Source organism: Hirundo rustica, chromosome 19, assembly GCF_015227805.2.
Source record: "Hirundo rustica isolate bHirRus1 chromosome 19, bHirRus1.pri.v3, whole genome shotgun sequence".
In the NCBI taxonomy this organism is placed as follows: domain Eukaryota; kingdom Metazoa; phylum Chordata; class Aves; order Passeriformes; family Hirundinidae; genus Hirundo; species Hirundo rustica.
The window spans coordinates 2,929,072-2,946,945 of record NC_053468.1 but is presented as its reverse complement, the minus strand read 5'-3'; the positions used below and the strand labels follow the sequence as shown (position 1 = coordinate 2,946,945).

The window sequence follows — 17,874 nt, the reverse complement described above, 5'->3', positions numbered from 1 at the left end:
AATATTTTCCTCTTCTCTTGTGCTGGTTTCTCTCTGAGGTGCTGAATGGCAGGAGGACAGGCAGCTAAACTCACCTCCAGTGATCCACTGGGGCTTTCTCCAAATAAATCCTGGCTCCCAGCATTTTTCAGAGGATTCGTGGAGGAAGGAGACGTTCTAAAACAATGGATTTTATGAATCCAGGAGAGTTAAATATATATATGTATATATATATATATGTAATGACCAAGTGGAACAGGACTTCATTTTCTTAGAGAACTGAGCAATAAGATGGCCAGAATGAGTCTTACAGCTGAGATTTGGCTTGCACAGGAGGAAAAAAACCCCACTCTGGTATGTATGGATTGTTTTTAACCGTGTTCATATAGAACTCCCCACCTCTCCCAGGGAGTTCTGGGGTAGTAGTGAAGATGTTTTTTCAGACAAACCTTTCCTTTGGGGACTCTTAGCCAGCATTGCAGCCCCTCCCCAGGTTGCAAAGGGGCTTTTTTTTCCCCTCCCACAGCCCCTTTTCCCTGCAGGGAAAAGCTGTGCAGGGTGTGTGCGAGGAGCTGCCTGCCAGGGCAACTTCAATAACGCTCTGCAATAACACTGGCAGCCAGCTTTAATATCCTCAGACACGTTAGCATTACTTTAGGTATTCACTTCTCTCTCTCTCTCTCTCTCTCTTTTTTTAATGAAATATTTTGTGTAGTACAGATCGCTGCCTTGCATACAGGGGTGCCTGCAGAGGGGCTTGGCAGGAATATCTGACAGCTCCTGCTCCGTGCAAGGGGGAGGATCCCCATCCTCCTGCCCTGGGGAGCGCTGGAGGCTTTGGGCTGGCACAGAGGGGTGAAGTGACAGCTCTGTGGTTGTCACCTTGAGCCCACCGCCCTCTCTGGGGCTGGGCACTGTCAGGAGCAGTGTAGGGACAGCCCGGTTTGCTCAGGCACGGGGAAAATCGCTTCCCACGGGAGCGTGAGCGTCTGGAGACGTCCTGATGGATCTGAAACAAAAATAAATCATTGGGGCCTCCTGTCCCCACAGGCTGTAGGTTGCAGTGTTACCCACTTTACATCCCTCGTGGGCCCATTTTGTACTTTTTACTGGGCGCTGTTTGAAGCGGCTGCTGAGCTGCCAGCAGAGCTGGTATCTCCCTGGTCAGATGGGGAAGTGCTGTAGGTGCAATCCCTCAAACAAAAGACAGATTTTTTTTTTTTTTTTTTATTTCCCATTACCTTCCCCCTCAGCCCCACCGTTTCTGCTCCGAGATTATACCACCACAAAAACCCAGGAACTGGGAAAAAAACACCTTTCTCGTTTTACCCAGAGCAGCTGGCAGCCGAGTTATCTTTTACACCAGTGTAAGCAGGAGAGGTGTTTGCATAATTGCATGGAAAAGTGGAAAGAACCTGCCGGTTTGGGAAGCTGTGTCTGGCAAAAAGAGGCTCCTTCAGCTCTTCTGGAAAACGTGGGGAATGGAAAGCAGCAGGAAGAGAGCCAGGATTTGGAGCGGGGGGGAAGAAAAACACGGAAAAAGAGTGAAAAGGAGAAGAAAAAGAGTGAAAAAAGGCAGCTTTGAAATGGGAGAAGAGTCTCCTTGAGGAAGAGGAGTGACCCTTGCCTTTGGAGCTTTGGGGTGTAGGAGTAAAGCAGTTTGCTGATGGGGACGATTTGACGTGCTCGGGATTTACCCGGTGTTGTCCTCTTAGACCCTGCCACACTTGAAATGCAGCTTGGAGGGGAACAATCCCTCCCCTCACGTCAGCCAGGACCCCTTCGAGGGTCACTCCGTGACCTTGCTGGGGTGGCTCAGCGGGAGCAGAGCGGTGCCTGGAGCAGCAGAGTGGCCACGGGAGCGCTGTGCTCCCAGCCAGCCTCAGGAGAGAAGCACCGCAGGGAGCGCAGCGCAGTTATAAATCACCTGCAAAAAGTGAATCCACGTCCTGTTGGGTGGAGCAGCTGCAGGTGGGGTCTCCTCTGGGGAGGGAGAAGGTGAGCGGCCAGCCAGCGTTTGCTGCTGTGTTGTTTGGATCCATCTGGCACCTCTTGGGGAAGTGCTGTGAACACTGTGAGTGACTGTGTCTCTCCTCTCCTCTCCTCCCCCTGATCTTCCCTGCAGTGGTCTCCAGTGACAGCGAGAGCGACTCGGAGCTCAGTTCCTCCAGCCTGGAAGACAAACCCGTCCCTGTGGGATCAAAAGGCTCTGCAGGGGGAAAGCTCCCAGCAGGAATGGGTGAGGAGCCGCAGATCCTGGTGGCTGGAGGGTGGGAAGTGTGAACTGCTTGAACGCTTGGGCTCTTGGCTCAGCCTTGGCTTCCTCCCTGGCTCATTCCACGGCCTGCAGCATCCCGGGCTCTGCCCTTGCAGCCCAGCTCCTCACTCCTGGCTCTCCAGCGCTGGAACCACCCGTGTTTCCTGTGAGCAGAGCACAAGGACAGGGGCTGACCCTGCTCCTGGGGGTCTCCTGGCCGGAGCTGGGCTGTTCCTGCTCCTTTGGGACCCAGCTCGGGGTCTGCACGCCCTTCCCGCTCCCTCAGCACCGCCCCTGTCCTGTCCCCGCAGCGCCCACGAGGGGACCCGGCCAGGCCAGGAGCAGAGCCCTGGGGACCCCCCAGTCCCCCCGGCTGTCAGGGAGTCACAGCAGCCTGGGCAGCGAGCAGGAGAGTGGCCAGAGTGACCAAGCCTGGGACAGGCGCCACAGCGACGCCGCCACCGGCACCCCTGGTAAGCTGCAGCCCCTCTCCGGGCACATCCCTGCTTTTTTGGGGGGGCCTGAATTCCCTAGAGGTGAATTCTTCTAATTTTTTGTGGCTGAATTCCCTGGAGGGAAATTCTACTTTTTTGGGAGCTGAATTCCCCGGAGGCACAGCTCTCCCAGAGGCACACAAAGCTGCGGCCTCGGGGTCGCTTTTCCCTGATTCTGGATTTTTTGGGGTTAGTTTTGGTTTTTTGGTGGTGTTTTTTGTTTTGTTTTTTTGTTTTGTTGGGTTTTTTTTTTGTTGTTGTTGTTGTTTTGTTTGTTTTTTGTTTTGTTGTTGTTTTGTTTTGTTTTGGGGTTTTTTTTTTGTATTGTTGGATGCTGTCAGCGGTGTCGCACCTTCTCCCCTGAATGCAAAAGCTTTTTTGCCCCACGAGCGATGGTCCGGGGTGGGATGTGCCTGCCAGGAGCGCTCGGAGCCTGGGGCTGTGCCCTGCAGAGCCAGCAGAACGCTCCCAGCTCCTCCTGAAGAGAAGCAAACCAGCGGCTTTACGAGGATGAGTAACATTTTTCCTCAAGTGAGGTGGCTCTTGAAGCCGAGCGTGGCTCTTCCCAGAACTCTGCAGTGCAGGAGAAAGACACTTTCCCCCCCACACTCAAAAAACTCAGAACGATTAAGTGGCTGGGAAAGCAGAGGCTGCTATCGCGCCTGGAAGAGATGCAAATGTGTTCTCTCTGCAGTTCCCACTAATTTAGTCACTAACCCCTCAATTACCGCCCAGCACCGCTCCCTGCCGAGCATCGCTGCCCTCTGAGCTGCCTCTCCTGCTCGGTGCTGGGCACGTCGAGGCACAAACTGGACTGGGGAGAGCAGGTTCACCCTTCAGCGCGGCACGGAGTCGTGCTCCCCTCCCCTGCGAGAAACAGGCAGCACAAAATTGTTCCTCTGCTCTTCCCTCCCTCCCCAGCTTCCAGGCACTTGCAGTTTTCTTGGAGTTTTTCGCCTGGCAAACCAAACCAGTGATTCCTCTGTCCTTCCTCCCCCTGGACTCGAGGCTGGGCCGGGGGGTTTGTTTGGAGCTCCTGGGGGGTTTGTTTGGAGGTCCTGGGGGTTTGTTTGAAGCTCCTGGGGGTTTGTTTGAAGGTCCTGGGGGTTTGTTTGAAGGTCCCGGTGTGTGTGGGATTAGAGAGGGCAGGTTCTCGCTGTGGGATGGATCTGCTGCCTGTGGAGAAGAGCTGCAGGTTGTCCTATGGGGTTGGGATGTGGCAGGTGACCCTTTGGGTGCTGCCTCGGATGGATGGATCCACTCCTGGTACAATGTGTTTGTAGCTCAGCATTTTGTAGCTTCTCTGCCTGCTCTTTGTGCCAGCTGCTGCCCGGTCATGACACTGCAAACACTATTTCAGAGGCAAAAATAAAAAAGAAAAAAGAAAAAAAAAACCCTTTTTCCTGCTAAAAACTCCATATGCAAAGCTTGGCACAAGGGGTCAGATCTTTCCAGCGGGATCTCCCCGTGTAGAGGTGGGCAGAGCTGAAATGGCAGGCAGCATGGGCAAATATCTAAAAAAGGAAAACTGCAGCAATCTCCTGAGCCCAGTTAAAGTTGGCCCTGAGATGTAGAGGGGATCCTGCTAAGGAAAAGGTTAAGCCAGGCTGGCTGCCTTGGGAGTTTCTGTAAAGATCTTTATTATGTCTGGGGTGATTTATTTCTCGGTGTTCCTGCAGAAGGGGCTGCTCTGTTCACACAAGAGCTCTGGTTCAGGGGCTCCGTGGCCTCCCAAATCCCGGGCAGGGAGGCAGGAAATCAGCAGTGAGTGCTTCAGTGCTTTGGGCAAAAAACAGAGGCTGCTCTTGCTGTCGATGTATTTAAAGGGTGATGGAGGTGATGGGTCGGTAAAATTCCTCCCAGCACCTCCCTGCCCGTGGGGCAGCCCCCGAGCTCTGCCCTGCCCCAAAGGCAGAGCAAGGGGCAAAGACATTTAAACTCCTGCTTTCAGCTGCTGCAGAGTGGGGCTGTCAAAAGGTGACACTCTGTGGTTCCTCTGGAAGGCTCTGCACCTTCAGAACACCGCGTCAGGAGCAATTCTGGCTTCATATCATCACCTCAGGTGTGACTTTCTTTGCGCTCCTCTTTCTCACCTCTGCTCCAACTCAAGTGCGACTTGGCGGGGCGCTTCCAGCATCCTGAAATCCCAGGATTTCAGGACGGGGAACTGGGGAGCGGTGCTGCAAGAGCAGCTGCTCTCCCAGTCCTGAGCTCCTTCAGCCTGCAGGACAAGGCAGCAGCAGGGGGGTGGCCAAGGGAACACAAGGAGCTCTTAAGGAGAGAGGCTGGGGGTTTCCAACGCGCTGCTCCAGCTCCGGCTGGGGCTCGCTGAGGCAGATAACGAAGCCTGGAGTTCGTCATAAAGTGACTCATTGTCAGAGCTGCGTTGGGGTTTGGGCAGCCTCAGCCCGTGAGCCAGAGTTTCAGAAGGGCGGTGAGAGGAGAGGCTGCCAGTTTTTAAATTTTTTTAATTTTTTTTTTTTTTTTTTTTTTTACCGCCTGCTCTCGAAGCCTTTCAAAATCACCGTTTTCTGTAGGGCTGGAGTTTCTTCTGCTTCTGAAGAGGTTCCTGGAGGTGCCTGCCCTGATGTGATGGCTTGTGGGAGGAAGGTCAAACCCTCACTTTCCTGAAGAATGTTTTATCTTAAAGAAAACTAAATTTGCACGTATGGAAGAAACACAAATCTTCCTTTTCCCTCTTACCTGCTCCCAGCCAGGGCAGGGGACTCGCCTTGTTCTGGCTGCAGCTGATGCTGAGAGATGCCTTGAAAAGGAGCAAAATCCTCTCTTGTGTCGATTATGACATCTTTACTAAGGAAGGGGAATATTAAACAGAACAAAACAAAGAAACAATCAATATCTTACAGTGGCTTTCATTACCCCAGGGAGAGCTTTTTAACGGAGATAACAAATCTGAGCTTGGGACTGCTGCAGGGGGTGAATTCAGCAAAAGCAAGTTCTGCACTGATGGGGCTCTCAGCATCTTCTGAGGGTCCTGCCCCAGAAATGGGTGAATCCTTTGGGGGCATGGTGGAGGAGCCCAGCACGGGCCGTGGGGCTGGAGAAAGCTCAGGTTCCTGCTGGGATCAGGTTTGAGAGGCAGCCAGGAGAGGAGCTGACGAGGGAGCGCAAATCACAGGGTCCCCACCCCTGCCTGCTTGCCAGTGTGTTGTCTAAGTCATTAACACTTAAAGAGTGGCGCAGCAGCTGGCCCCTGAACAGAGGCACGTGCGGCAGGGAGCCGAGCCGAGGGTAAGAAATGTTCTGGGGTGCAATCACAGCGTGAGACCTGCTGGAAAGGTTCCCCAGATGTCAGCAGGTCCAGCCTGGAGCCTTCTCCTGTGTGTCCTGGTGTCACTGAGGCACGCAAAGCAGTCACACGGAGAGAGAGGTTTTCCAGGGCAGAGGTTCCTCCGATCCGGCTCAAGGCTGAGTCCAGGCGGAATGAGAGCCTCTTTGTTTATTTCTTACTTTTTGTACATTTGTGGGTCTGGCCAAAGATTGGTTTTTTTGGGGTTTCCACCCCTCAGCCTCAGTGGCCAGGCCAGTTGTCAGTTACAATTGTTTTCAGGTTAGAAATATGCAAACAAAGGACAGAGAAATATGCAAACAAAGGATTTGTTTATGTTACATCTGTGGGGAAAAGGTAGAACTGCTTCTAATATTGTACAGTAACTAAAGATCTGACTCCATTCTATGAAAATTCAAAAGGCTTTAAAAAACTCAGAAAAACCAGGGTAACGTCCTGGGAGAGGCTGAGCAGAGCCAGGGGAGATGGGCGGGGAGTGCTGCTTCCAGCTCTGTTAATCTGGGGAGATTCATGGCCTGTCTTTCAGGAACTGACTGGGTTTAGAAATGGGGTGGTGTCTCTCTGTGGGCTCGGTGCCTCCCTGGCTGGGGTAGGCATCCACTTTTGCTCATAAATATTCAAGCTCTTAATACACGAGCCAGGCAGAGCCATTCAGCTTTATTTTCGTGGCAGGAAATTCTCTGGGCATCTTTGAAGTTATGGCATTAACTTCTGTTTTCCCTTCCATTCTGCTTCTGAGATGTCTGCCTGGCTCCCTCGGGGACGATGAGGAGGTAACATTTTGCTTCAGTGGGTCTGACTACTCCATTCCATGTAGGAAGGAAAAAAAAAAAAAAATATAAAATTGTCCTAACAGTAATTAGGCTCCAAATGGGGTAGTAATTTCTTTAATGACTTGCTTCATGGCAGTCTTTGGGGAGCCGACTTTTGTTTTCCTGTGCTTGGTGAGAAAGTTGCTGAAATGTTTTCAGGCTCGTTCCTTGTCTGTGTGAGGCAGGGTGGATTTCCAGGGCTGGCTTTGCAGCAGGCTGGAGGAGGTGGGAAATCCCTGCTCCTCCTCCCCCTGCCTGCATTTAGGGCACAGTTTGGGAAGGACAGAGGGATCAGACAGGAAGGAAAGACCCTCACCCACACCCAGCCTCTCCCATCCGAACCTCTGCTTCCTTCAACGCCTGCCTCATCAAATTTTGGGCGCTGCTCTTTATCCCCTTTTGCTCAGAGCTTGCTGGGGTTGAGTTTTCCTGCTGCCAAGGAGGAGAAGTTGTCTGTCTTCCCCAAAGTGGAAAAAAAAAATTGAATTGTGCCTTCATGGCTGAGGAGCTTTGAGCTGTCTCTGCCTCCTCATATCCACAGAGCACCGAAGTGGTCCTGCTGTATTTATAAATAAAACATGGCTTTGGGTAGAGGCAGCGTTAGGAAATGATTCAAGGTTTGCATTCCAGATACAATGCATTTGTAAATATGAACCTCGGGAGAAGCCTGTGCCCCCTTCCGTGTTTGAGGGAATTAAAATATTTTCATCCTCAAGTGGTGGAAGCAAAACATTCCCAGCTCTTTCGAGCCCGCCTTGAAGTTAAGTGAATAAAGGCTCGAGTAACTAAAAAATAAATTACTTTTCGCTATTCCTGTAATTCTTTATGGGGTTTTAAATTGAAGGCTTCTTCCTCCAAAATAGAGGGATGACAAAGATTCATTCTCTCGGCTCTTTCACTCAATACATCAGGAAACAAGTCCGCTGCCGAGGATGAAGCTCCTATTTTTGTGCCTCCTTTGCCGTTGCACAGGTCTGTGCTTCGGTCTTTGATCAAGCAGCCTATCTGGCCTCCTGCCCCCACCTCCTCAGACTCATTCCCTGCCCTCTGCAATGCATTTACTCCTCAGGCTCCCAACTCCCCGTTCAGCGTTTCGCACAAAGCGCCGAGGGCAGGAGTTGATGTCGTCTTCGCCAACAAAGCGGGCAGGAAAGAGCGGGGCGAGTCAGGAAGGCAGAAGTGAAAAGCCTGGATTTTGGAGTCTTTGCAAACACTGGGAGAGGTTTTGTGGCTTGGGAGGTTATCTTTGGGCGGGGATGTCAGGCAGCAGCTGGCAGGAGGGATTTGGCTCTGGACTCCTCACGCTGTGGTTCCCCTGCCCTGGCTGCACGAGGAGGAGCAGCGTGTCCCAGCAGAGCCAGGGGGGATCCCCTGAAGGGATCCGCTCAGGTTTGTTCAGACCAAATCTGGAGCAGGGCAGGGCTGTCCTGTGCCAGATGTGGAGAGCAGGGAGGTCTTGTGGCAGATGTGCTCTGCCACCCCTCAGAGCTGAGGTTTGGCTTCCTGCCTGACCTGGGGAGCGGGTGCTGAAAGCCCGGTTCTAGCAGCACAACTCCTCCTTTCTCCTTCTTCCCACATCTCCTTCCCTGCTCTTTTCCTCCTTTAATCAAGTCTAATGGGCCCTGGCTGCTGGACTAATGACGCGTAGTTCTCTTTATTATTTTTAGGAAGCTCCTAAAACGGCACTGAGCACGCAAAAACAACGCGAAATAGCTTTGTGGATTCTCCCCCCTTCGCCGCTTTCCAAACAAAACCTCTGTCCTTTCTTTATTTTGAAGGCAGGCGACGAGTCCATGCCAGAACACGGCCCTGATGGGGGTGAAGATGGGGGTGAAGACGGAGGTGAAGATGGAGCTGCTCCTCCCTGGATCCAGCACTCCCGTTCCTCGGATTTCACTCTGCTGCCAGCGGTGACTCTGTGCTGCCGGCTCTCCCACAGGCGTTGGTGACACGGTGACAGCACCTGTCCTCTGTGAGCTCCCCCAGCAGAGGCACCAGGGCTGTGCTGCGCGCCTGGGGAAGGCGTTCCTGGTGTTCCCTGTCCTTGTTCAGGTCGGAGTGGCTTTGATGGGGACATCAGGAGGTCGTGCTCCCGTTCCCTCCCTCTGCTCAGGGTAAAGAAACACCCCGAGGAGTTTGCTGGGATTTTTTTTTTTTTCCCCACCCCTCTTGGCTGTGCGGGGGCTGGTGTGAGGGTGTGGGGTCAGGGGAGAGGTGTGTTTGCCCCCCACCACCCCCCTGCCCTGCTGGCTGCCCACGAGTACCCAAATTGGATCACTGGGATCGAATGGCTTTACCCTGTAAAGCTCTGCGGATCCCCCTCCCACGCGCACACCTTACACGAGCCAGCGCCTCTCTTTTGCCTTTTTCCTGGAAGCCTGGAGCATCTGCCTGACTGTGCTGGTGTCATCATGAGTCAGGCTGCTGAAAACTGCGTGCCCCAGCCCTGCTCATCCTCCAGGACGGACAATTTCCCTCTAAGGCCTGACAGATGAGAAAAATCAAATTACCTCACATCTCTAGAGCAATTAGATCTTTGAAGACCCGAACAAAACCCGCACTGGGCTGGTAGGAGCCTGTGGATTTTATTAAATGCTCTGGAGCTGACCTGTCTATTATGATGAAACAAAGGATTCCAAAAAAGTTCCCTCTGAAATCAGGGAGTCAAAGGCAATTTGTGCCCATTAATGCCAGCCTTTCCCCTCGGTTATTACTCTTTTGTTCTGCTTCCCTTTGCGCCGGGCACTTTGTGTGCATGTAGTGTGTGTTCTTACAAATGGCTGCAGTATGAAGATAAATGAGATTGGGTGCTGGAGCACTCCAGCAGGAGATCGGAAATCAATCCCTGACTTGCTTTTTAAATGAACATGGCCCAACAGAGGACCATTCCCTCGCTGCTTGCCCACTTGATGTGCTGTGGCGGGTTGCTGGTGAAACGCTTCCAGCCCTCCGTGATCTGTTCTTGCCCTGTTACAGGCGAAAACAAACCCTTGGGGCACCGTGGGCTCCCTGAGAGGGCAGGAAAAGACATCACTGGGTGTGGGGTCCACACCCTCAGTGCTGCAGGGAGCAAGGGGTGGGGCTGTTCTGCGCTGGGGGATGTTTTATGGCGTGCTCTGTGTCGTTAACCTGCCATCAAGCTGCATCCGTGGAAGGAAGGGGCGATGCCAAAACCATCAGCTGTGTCTGTGAAATGCTGGTGTGGTTCCAGAGCTGTTTCTTCTGAGAGCTACGGTAGAGTCTTCGATTCCCCAAGTGTTTGGGCACCAAGGAGAGTTCTGTTTTGCCTTGAAGCTTTTGACAGCCCGAGTGAGGCTTGTCTTGCTCATTACTCCTCAGGCAGCCCGGCCTGCCAGCCAGAGTTAATTCTACAGCAGAAGGAGAAGGAAAAAGACCTTTAGGAGTGGACTCTATTTTCTTTGAACCCATTAATTTCTCATCACCAGCTCTACACGGAGTTGGAGAGAGCTTTTCAAATCAGGAGTGTCATTTCTACCTCTCCTGGAGTCCCCTGTGCCTCACTCCTGGGCAGTGCAGCAGCTCAGTCGTGTCCTGTTCCCACTCTCATTCCCCACACTGTGGGGTGCCAGCTCTGCATTCCCAGGAGCCTGGCAATCCTTGCTGTGCCACTGTGAGGCCTGAGCTCGACTTTTAACCGAGGCCAGCTTTTATAAAGCATTCTCAGAGATGAATTTGACACTGCTCTGCTGCCAATGAGACCGGAAGCTTTCCTTTCTTACCTCTGTGTTTTAGCTCCACGGGGTAATTCCAGCTGAGTTCAAACCAGAGCTGTTCAATCAGCTGTGGAAAGGCTCCTCTTGGATTGAGGGAAGGATCTGGTCCTGGACCGTGTGATCCAGGCACAACGGAATGAGGAACATCTGCAGCTCTGTGCGCTATTTGATTTTGAAGGCCACATTTCCCTTTGTGATGATTCTCTTAGTTGTGTTTTTTGTTGGAATATTATCCTAAACCATTGAGTCTTTTCAGCTGGCTCAATGTGGGCAGGAAGGGCTCAGTGAATGTGTTCAGTCTGCTCTGGTCATTTGTGTTTATCGTTTTCTTGTTCTCATCTCCATCCCTCACAATTTTTATGTGGTGCTTTACTACTGGAAACAATAAAGCTTTTCCTCGGTAACAACTTCTTGCTATTTGTGAAACGGTAAAAAGGCTTTTTTTTTGTAGATGCTCTCCAGATCCTCCAGCAAGGCAAGACAATAGCCCAGGCAGTGGAATTGTGATTCATGCTGGAGTTTAACTGAATCCTGCCCTCGAAAGTCACCTTTTGTCTTGTCCCCTCCTCTGTTCCTCGTGCAGGTGGTGGCTCAGATTTGCTCCTCAGCCCCTCCGTGAAGGTTTTCCACGCCACAACCACGACTCACAGAGCGGCACCAATTGTCCTTTTGTCAAGTGCTGTCCCCACAGCCTCCCGAGGCTCTGTGACAACCAGGGTCCATCAAACCCGGCCCACAGAGGAGCGTCTCCGTGTCTGCTCTTTGTTTGCCGAGCGCGCACAGCCCTGCCTGCTCCCGTTCCCTCGGCATTCAGCCTCAAGGTTTCAAATATTTTTTTAATCTGGCTTTTTTTTTTTTTGCTTTCCCCCATTCCAAAAGCGCTGTAATTGCTGTTGGGATTGTTCTGCTGGGGAGCTGCCGTTAGCCCAAGGATGGAGTGTGTCAAGGACCGAGCAGCTCTCGTGTTGCTGCCTCCCCTCTCCGCTTGCCATGACAACAGCCACCAGGTGGGAGAGCCAGCTGTGGGATCTCTCCGAGTCGCAAACGGGCTGCCAAGTTCCCCTGTCTGGTTTTTAGGGTTGTGTTTTGGGAGGGGAGGGCAGCGCTTCCCCTCCAGAGCCATCGGCACGCTCGGCGTGGCCGAAGCAAGTGGGCGAGCAGCTGGCGTTGGGGCAAGGGAGATCGAGGCTGGATATCGGGAAAAAGCTTTTCACTGAAAGGGTGATGAAGTACTGGAGTGGCTTGCCCGGGGAGGTGGTGGAGTCACCATCCCTAGAAGTGTTTAAAAAAAGACTGGATGTGGCACTTGGTGTCATGGTCTAGTTGAGGTGTTAGAGATGGGTTGGACTCGATGATCTTGAAGGTCTCTTCCAACCTAAAAATTCTGTGATTCTGTGGACGTGGTTGTGGCCATCACCGAGCCTGGAGAGCCAGCAGGAGTGCTTGGGCAGTGGCACAAACTGGCAGATAACTCCTGGAGTTCACTTGTGAAATCAAACTTGGCAGCAGTTCCTCCCCTCTCCTCCCAGAAGCTGTTTCCTTCTCACCAGCTCCCGTCTCCCTTCTCTTCCTCCATCACTCTGCTCCTCTCCACCTCGGGCTCTGCTCTCCCCCCGTTCTGCGGGTGGGTGTGATGCACAGGGAGCGCAGGGATGTTTTTTGGAAGGGCTGATGCTGCCCTCACACAATGAGACTTTCAGCAGGCGTGGGATGGGTCAGCGCCTTTCATCCCGAGCTGCTCATTCCGAGCCCTCCCTGACCATTTCCTCTGTGAGAAGCATGCCCGGGTAGCGCTGGAATTGCGCAGGATGAGGATCTCGCCTCCCCCTGGCCTGTGGGAGCCGCCCTGGTCTCGGTTTTCGGGACTGGATTTGGGAGCTGGGTGGAGACATCACACCTCTGAGCCCGCTCCTAACAGCCCTGCGCTGCTGCCGGGTGTTTCAGAGACTCACCCTCAAAAGGATGCCCGGACTGACGCGCTCCCAGCCCCTGGCACCCAGAGCAGCTGAGCCCAGCGTTCTTTATTTCTCAGCTGGTGAAACCAAGCCCAAGAGACCGAGAAAATCCCCGAGGACAGCTGAGCCCCAGTGCGGGAGAGCGGGGGCAGGAGGAGCAGCCGCTGAGCTGCTGGTGGGACAGAGCTCCGTCTTCAAACTCGTGCAAAATTAAACCCCTCCAAGCCATCACACCACCGTGGCCGTTCAAATGGCGCCTCGGAGGGAAAGAAAAATAAACCGAGAAATGCAAATTGGGGGATGTAAATCTTCCAGGCTGTGTCTGCGAGGTGCCTGTTTAATTAGCATCACTGAGCAGCCTTGGTGTGGGTAAGTGCTAAGGAGGAAACTTGCCAAATTCCCCCGCTTTTGCTCGCAGGTGACTCGTGTTCTGTTTGGATTCCCACCTTGTGATTGTTTTCCTGCTCTTGCCAGAGCTGCTGCGCTGCCTGTAAACATGAGGAGCTGGCTCTTGTGCCCCGGGCACCTTGGCATCGAAGTTATTCGTGTGATAAATAAGAATATCCCGGCGTGGGTTGGGGACTTCCTGAGCTTTTGTTTCCCCCTCACCCCTGCCTGTCCCGGGTGCTAATTGGTACCACAGGAATATTTCCAGCACTGATAAATGTCTGTGAGTGGTGGGATGGGAATTGCAGGTGGGACTTCCCCGAGGTGCTGCCGCATCCAGGTTCGCATCCCTCTGGCTCCTGCTGTTTCAGCGCTCGCTGTTCCTGACCTGTCACCGCGGGAGGTGGTGGGATTAGGGCGATGGAGTGCTCGGAGAGGATAAACAATAACGATGCTACACCCAAACGCTGCCTTTCACTTTTCACTTCCCTCCTTTCCTTTTTTTTTTTTTTTTTTTTTTTTTTTTCCCTCTCGGTTTCCCATTCAAGCTTAGTAAGATCAGCGCAGATAATTCGTGTACTCGTGCAAAAACATCGTTTTCCGTCCCGTTCTCCAGCTGCACTGCGGTCGGGGAAGGCAAATTCACGCTTTCTCTGCACGGGTATGAAGGGGTGCATCTGCTCCTCGAAGGTAGGGAAAGGGGGGTGAGAGGGCCGGAAAGGGAGAGGAGGGATCAGATGCAGCACGTTCCCTCTGTGGAGTTGTTTCTGCAGCTCGGCGCTGGTGAATTTTGGAGGTGGGTGAGGCACCAGCCTGTGGGAGGGGCAGAAAAGGGGTTTTGCTTAATGGGGCACCCCAGAGTGGGGCAGGGATGCCCCGGGGAGCTCAGCCCCATCGTAATCAAGGGAGAGGAAGGGGTTTCGTTTCAATTTTCTCCTCTTATCTGGGGTGCCCGGCTGTGAGCCACTCATCAAACACTCCGGTGGCCTCCAGGCAGCGTCCCATCGATATTTTCAGCGCCCTGCCCAAGCCCAGGTCCCGGCAGTGATGCTCCAGTGCGTTCCCTCCTCCTGCTGCCATTGTTTGGGGCTCTTGCCTCACTGCCTGTGACACTGCCAGGCATCAGCAGCTGGCTTTGGCACCGTCAGCTGCCGGCCTGTTCCTCCTCCAGGCCAGGAGTTTTTCAGACAGAAATTCCGGTGGAGTCCCCTCCTATCGAGGTGAGGGTCCCCCCGACCCCTCTGCTGGGTTTGTTTCTGTCTCTCACGTGCTTTGTGAGTCCAGAAGTTCCCAGATTCGGGAACATCTCTGGAGTGAAATACAAAGCACTCCACTTAAAAATAAGGATAAAAGTTTCCCAAAGGGTCCTGACAGGGCTTTTAAGAGTGAAAATGTGCCCATTAACAGCCCGAGTGGCTGAAGCAGAGATGTGCTAAATGCCAGGCTTCGAAGCTGTGCAGGGAGTGGAAAAGGGGCCAGGCTGCCTTCCTCACCTTCCTCACCTTCCTCAGAATAGAGCTGGGCTCTGAATCCAGTCCAGGCTTGGATTCACCCAAGTGAGCCGTTTCTTAATCCTCCATTTCTTTCTGGATTCTTCAGAAAATAAGCAGCAGATGTGGGTTGGTTTGGTCTTCTCACCCAATCCAACCCAGCCCAGACCCTGAAAACACCATTTGAGCTTTTATTGACATGGCAGCATCGTTGTGCGCAGGAGAAAAGCGGGGAGAGGGCTGCTCCAGCTCACAGCACCCCAGGAAAAAAAACTCCCCTGCAGGATTTGCTGCTGATGGGTTCAGGTAGGTTTAATCCCGAGGGCACTTCGGGGTGGTTTTAGCTCTTTGCCTCTTGCAGGCCAGCACTCAGAGATAAATCCCTGTAATTCGCAGAGCTCTCAGGGGCAGTGATGCTCGTGGCTGCCCCGAGCCTGGATGGAAATGCTTTGGACACCCCTGGGCTGGTCCTGCTGTCTGTTTTCACGGCAGCCTTTGGGCGCAGCCAGCAGCAATTTTTGGGGCTGGGAGCGTGTGTGCAGCCCCTGGTCCCTCCCAAACCGCAATTCCCGGGGTTGTGAAGGGATTTGGTGACTCCTGAGCAGCTCTGCTCTAGGGGAGCACTCAGGGACACGCAGCTGCCTCCTCTCACCCTGCGATTCTGTGGGTGGGCTGCAGCACCTGGCGCTCAGATACTGCTGCACTGCTCCAGTGCTGGAGCAGGTCCTGCTGCCGAGCCCGGCAGGGGAAGCTGCTGATTTCTGGCAGCCCTGTAAACCCGATGTTGCCACCAGGCCGTTGTGACGCCGCTTCGAAGGGATTTGTGCCCCTCCGTGGTTGCAGAGTCCGCATTGCCCCGCCCAGAGACCAAGAATCGAGTAATTGAATCTCCCTCCCCCTTCCTATAAAAATCAAGCAATTGAATCCAAGAGGTTTGAAGAGACGGGGAAAGGAGTTCATTTTGGGCTCCCTTTATTGGCCTCTTAAATCCTGAGCTTTGCAGCCTGCCGGGAGCGTTTTATCGATCCCTTTGCCCAGCTCTGAGCAGGATGGGCTTCGCTGCCCCTCATCCCGGGACCTGGGAGGCAGCAGGAGTTTGTGGGAGCTGGCAAAGGGACAGCGTTAGCCTGGGTGACCCCAAATGCCGTGGGTGATCCTGCTCAGTTGGGTGTCACAGGGACATTTTTAGGGTTTAGGATTCCCCGCAGGAAACGCTGTGCTCCAGGAGAATGCTCTGGGTGTTGCTGCTGCCTCTGAGAGCTTGGGTTTGCCTGAGCTTCCCAATCCGCTGAAGGCAGGAGCAGCGATTGTTCCTGCAGCAGCAGAGGGCTGTGACCTAGCAAATGATCTCGGCCAGTCCTGTGTGCCAGTGGCCGAACTGGATGGAATGGTGAGAATTCCTAAAATTCTCCTTAGACTCCTGACTTGTCGCCAGAGCGGAAAAAAAAAAAAACTTCACAGAAATTGTTTGGTTTGGGGCGTTTTGTCTTTAGGTTGCGGTTTTGTTTTTAGTTTGGGGGTTTTTTCTGGATTTTTTTTTTTTTTCTCCTCCCTCTTGAAGGAGCCCCGTGTGTCTTACTGGTGCCACTTTTATGGCTGTTGTGATTCCCTCCCCCTATCCTGGGACCAGCAGGAGTTTGTGGGAACGGGGGAAGGGACAGCTTTACCCTGGGTGACCCCAATGCTGAGGCTGGGGGTGCTCTCCTGACCCAACAAAGGGCGATAACGAGGTGCAACACCTTGAGGAGAGGAGAATTTTGCTTTTTGTCGGTACCTGAGTGCTTCGGGATTGTCCCTGAGAGCAGGAAACGCCGCATGGGGTGGAGCTGCCAATGGCCCGTGAGGGTCAGCCTGGAAAGCTGCCGAGGACGCGGCTTCATCGGGATGCAAATGGATGTAAATTCATGTAAACATATGTCTCCAGCGCAGGTAGCAGCTCGTGCCCAAATTATGCAAATGTTCTAATCCAATAACGCTAATGTCATGATTATCCAGCAGCACGGGGTTCATTAATATGGTTCCCTGGCTCTTACACCCATCACTGTCAGCGCCCCTGGCAGCTGGGAGGGAAGGGGACATCCAGGACATGGTGGCACCAGGAAGGACCCTCCACCCGCCTGGCGAGGTGCCACATGTCCTGGCCTCTCCTGGGGAGGCTTTTCCTCAGGCTTGGAGCAGATTTCCCAGCTCCTGCAGAGCAGCCCAGCCAGCGTTTCTCGTGGATATCCGTGCTGGGATCAGATGAGCAGGACTAGCAGGGCCATCTAGTGACTCCTCCGGCTGCTCAATGACCTGGGAGGTGCCCACCCTGGGAGGTGCCCACCCCTCAGCCGTGATCATTTTAAACTCGGTATTTTGAGGAATGCCGCCTCTCCCTCTGCCTCCCTTTTTTATTTATTTTTTTTCCCCAGCTCCTGGCTGTTCTTTGCTCCGAAGTTTTGCTTGCCCTGGATCGCCACAGAGCTGGAAAGTGCTCGGGCTTCCCTGCAGCGGAGAGGAGCTTTGTCCCGAGTCGGGTGACATAAGGTCAGGCAGATGAATAGCCCGTGGATCCGAGAGCATCCTGCCTGCCTCAGCCCTGCCAGGAATGCTGCTCTCCAGGCAGGAATCAGCTTTGTCTGGGCTCTGGCCTCAATTCCTTCCCTGCTGACCCGCAGGTGCCGCCGTGGGTTTGTCTGTGTGGCGCACATGTCAGCGGCCCTGCCCGGCTCAGGGAGTCTGGGGTTGTTTGCCTCTCCAGCAGCCTGATCCCACAGGGAGTCTGTGGGATCTTTTCCCCTTCTTGCTCCTCTCCTTGCTCCCCTTCCTGCTCCTCTTCCTGCTCCTCTTCCTGCTCCTCTTCCTGCTCCTCTTCCTGCTCCTCTCCTTGCTCCTCTCCTTGCTCCTCTCCTTGCTCCTCTCCTTGCTCCTCTCCTTGCTCCTCTCCCTGCTCCTCTCCCTGCTCCTCTCCCTGCTCCTCTCCCTGCTCCTCTCCCTGCTCCTCTCCCTGCTCCTCTCCCTGCTCCTCTCCCTGCTCCTCTCCCTGCTCCTCTCCTCGCTCCTCTCCTTGCTCCTCTCCTTGCTCCTCTCCTTGCTCCTCTTCCTGCCCTTCCGCTTTTGCTGGTTTTTTTTGTTAAACTCTGGCACGGCGCTGGGATGTGCGGATGGGGCCAGGAAAACGCCCTGGCACCCAGGGTGGATCATTCCCTCACAGCTCGTGGCTGAGGCTCATGACCAGGACATGTCCCAGCCCCGGGAGGAGCAGCAGGCAGGACAGAGCTGCCCCGGAGCCGTGACAGGTCCAGGGCTTGCACAGCGGGGTTTGGGCAGATTCCTTTTGACAGGGCGTCCTTAGCCTGACGTGGATGTGGGAGAGGAGCAGCTATTGAAGCTCTCTTAGGCAGCCAAATTGCTCTTTAAATGCTGATGTTATTTCGTGAATCCCTGGAGCTCGCTCTGCTGCCGGTTGTTGGTGGC

The 17,874-nt window shown here is 53.7% G+C and overlaps 1 protein-coding gene across 8 annotated transcripts in view; it reads left to right on the top strand.

Moving 5' to 3' along the window:
• The window catches only part of RPH3AL (rabphilin 3A like (without C2 domains)), a 39,119-nt gene extending 28,126 nt beyond the window's left edge, over nucleotides 1-10,993 (top strand). For 6 of the 8 annotated variants that reach the window (XM_058422999.1, XM_040082417.2, XM_040082419.2 and 3 more), the window contains 4 exons: nucleotides 2,105-2,218; nucleotides 2,548-2,709; nucleotides 4,682-4,792; nucleotides 5,268-5,470. In XM_058422999.1, coding sequence (XP_058278982.1) covers nucleotides 2,105-2,218; nucleotides 2,548-2,709; nucleotides 4,682-4,792; nucleotides 5,268-5,323 — 443 coding nt within the window. In that variant the 3' untranslated portion in view covers nucleotides 5,324-5,470. Of the gene's footprint in view, nucleotides 1-2,104; nucleotides 2,219-2,547; nucleotides 2,710-4,681; nucleotides 4,793-5,241; nucleotides 5,471-8,630 lie in introns of those variants that run through there. The other 2 variants (XM_040082418.2, XM_040082422.2) reach the window with 2 other exon arrangements.
• Nucleotides 10,994-17,874: the final 6,881 nt, after the last annotated feature.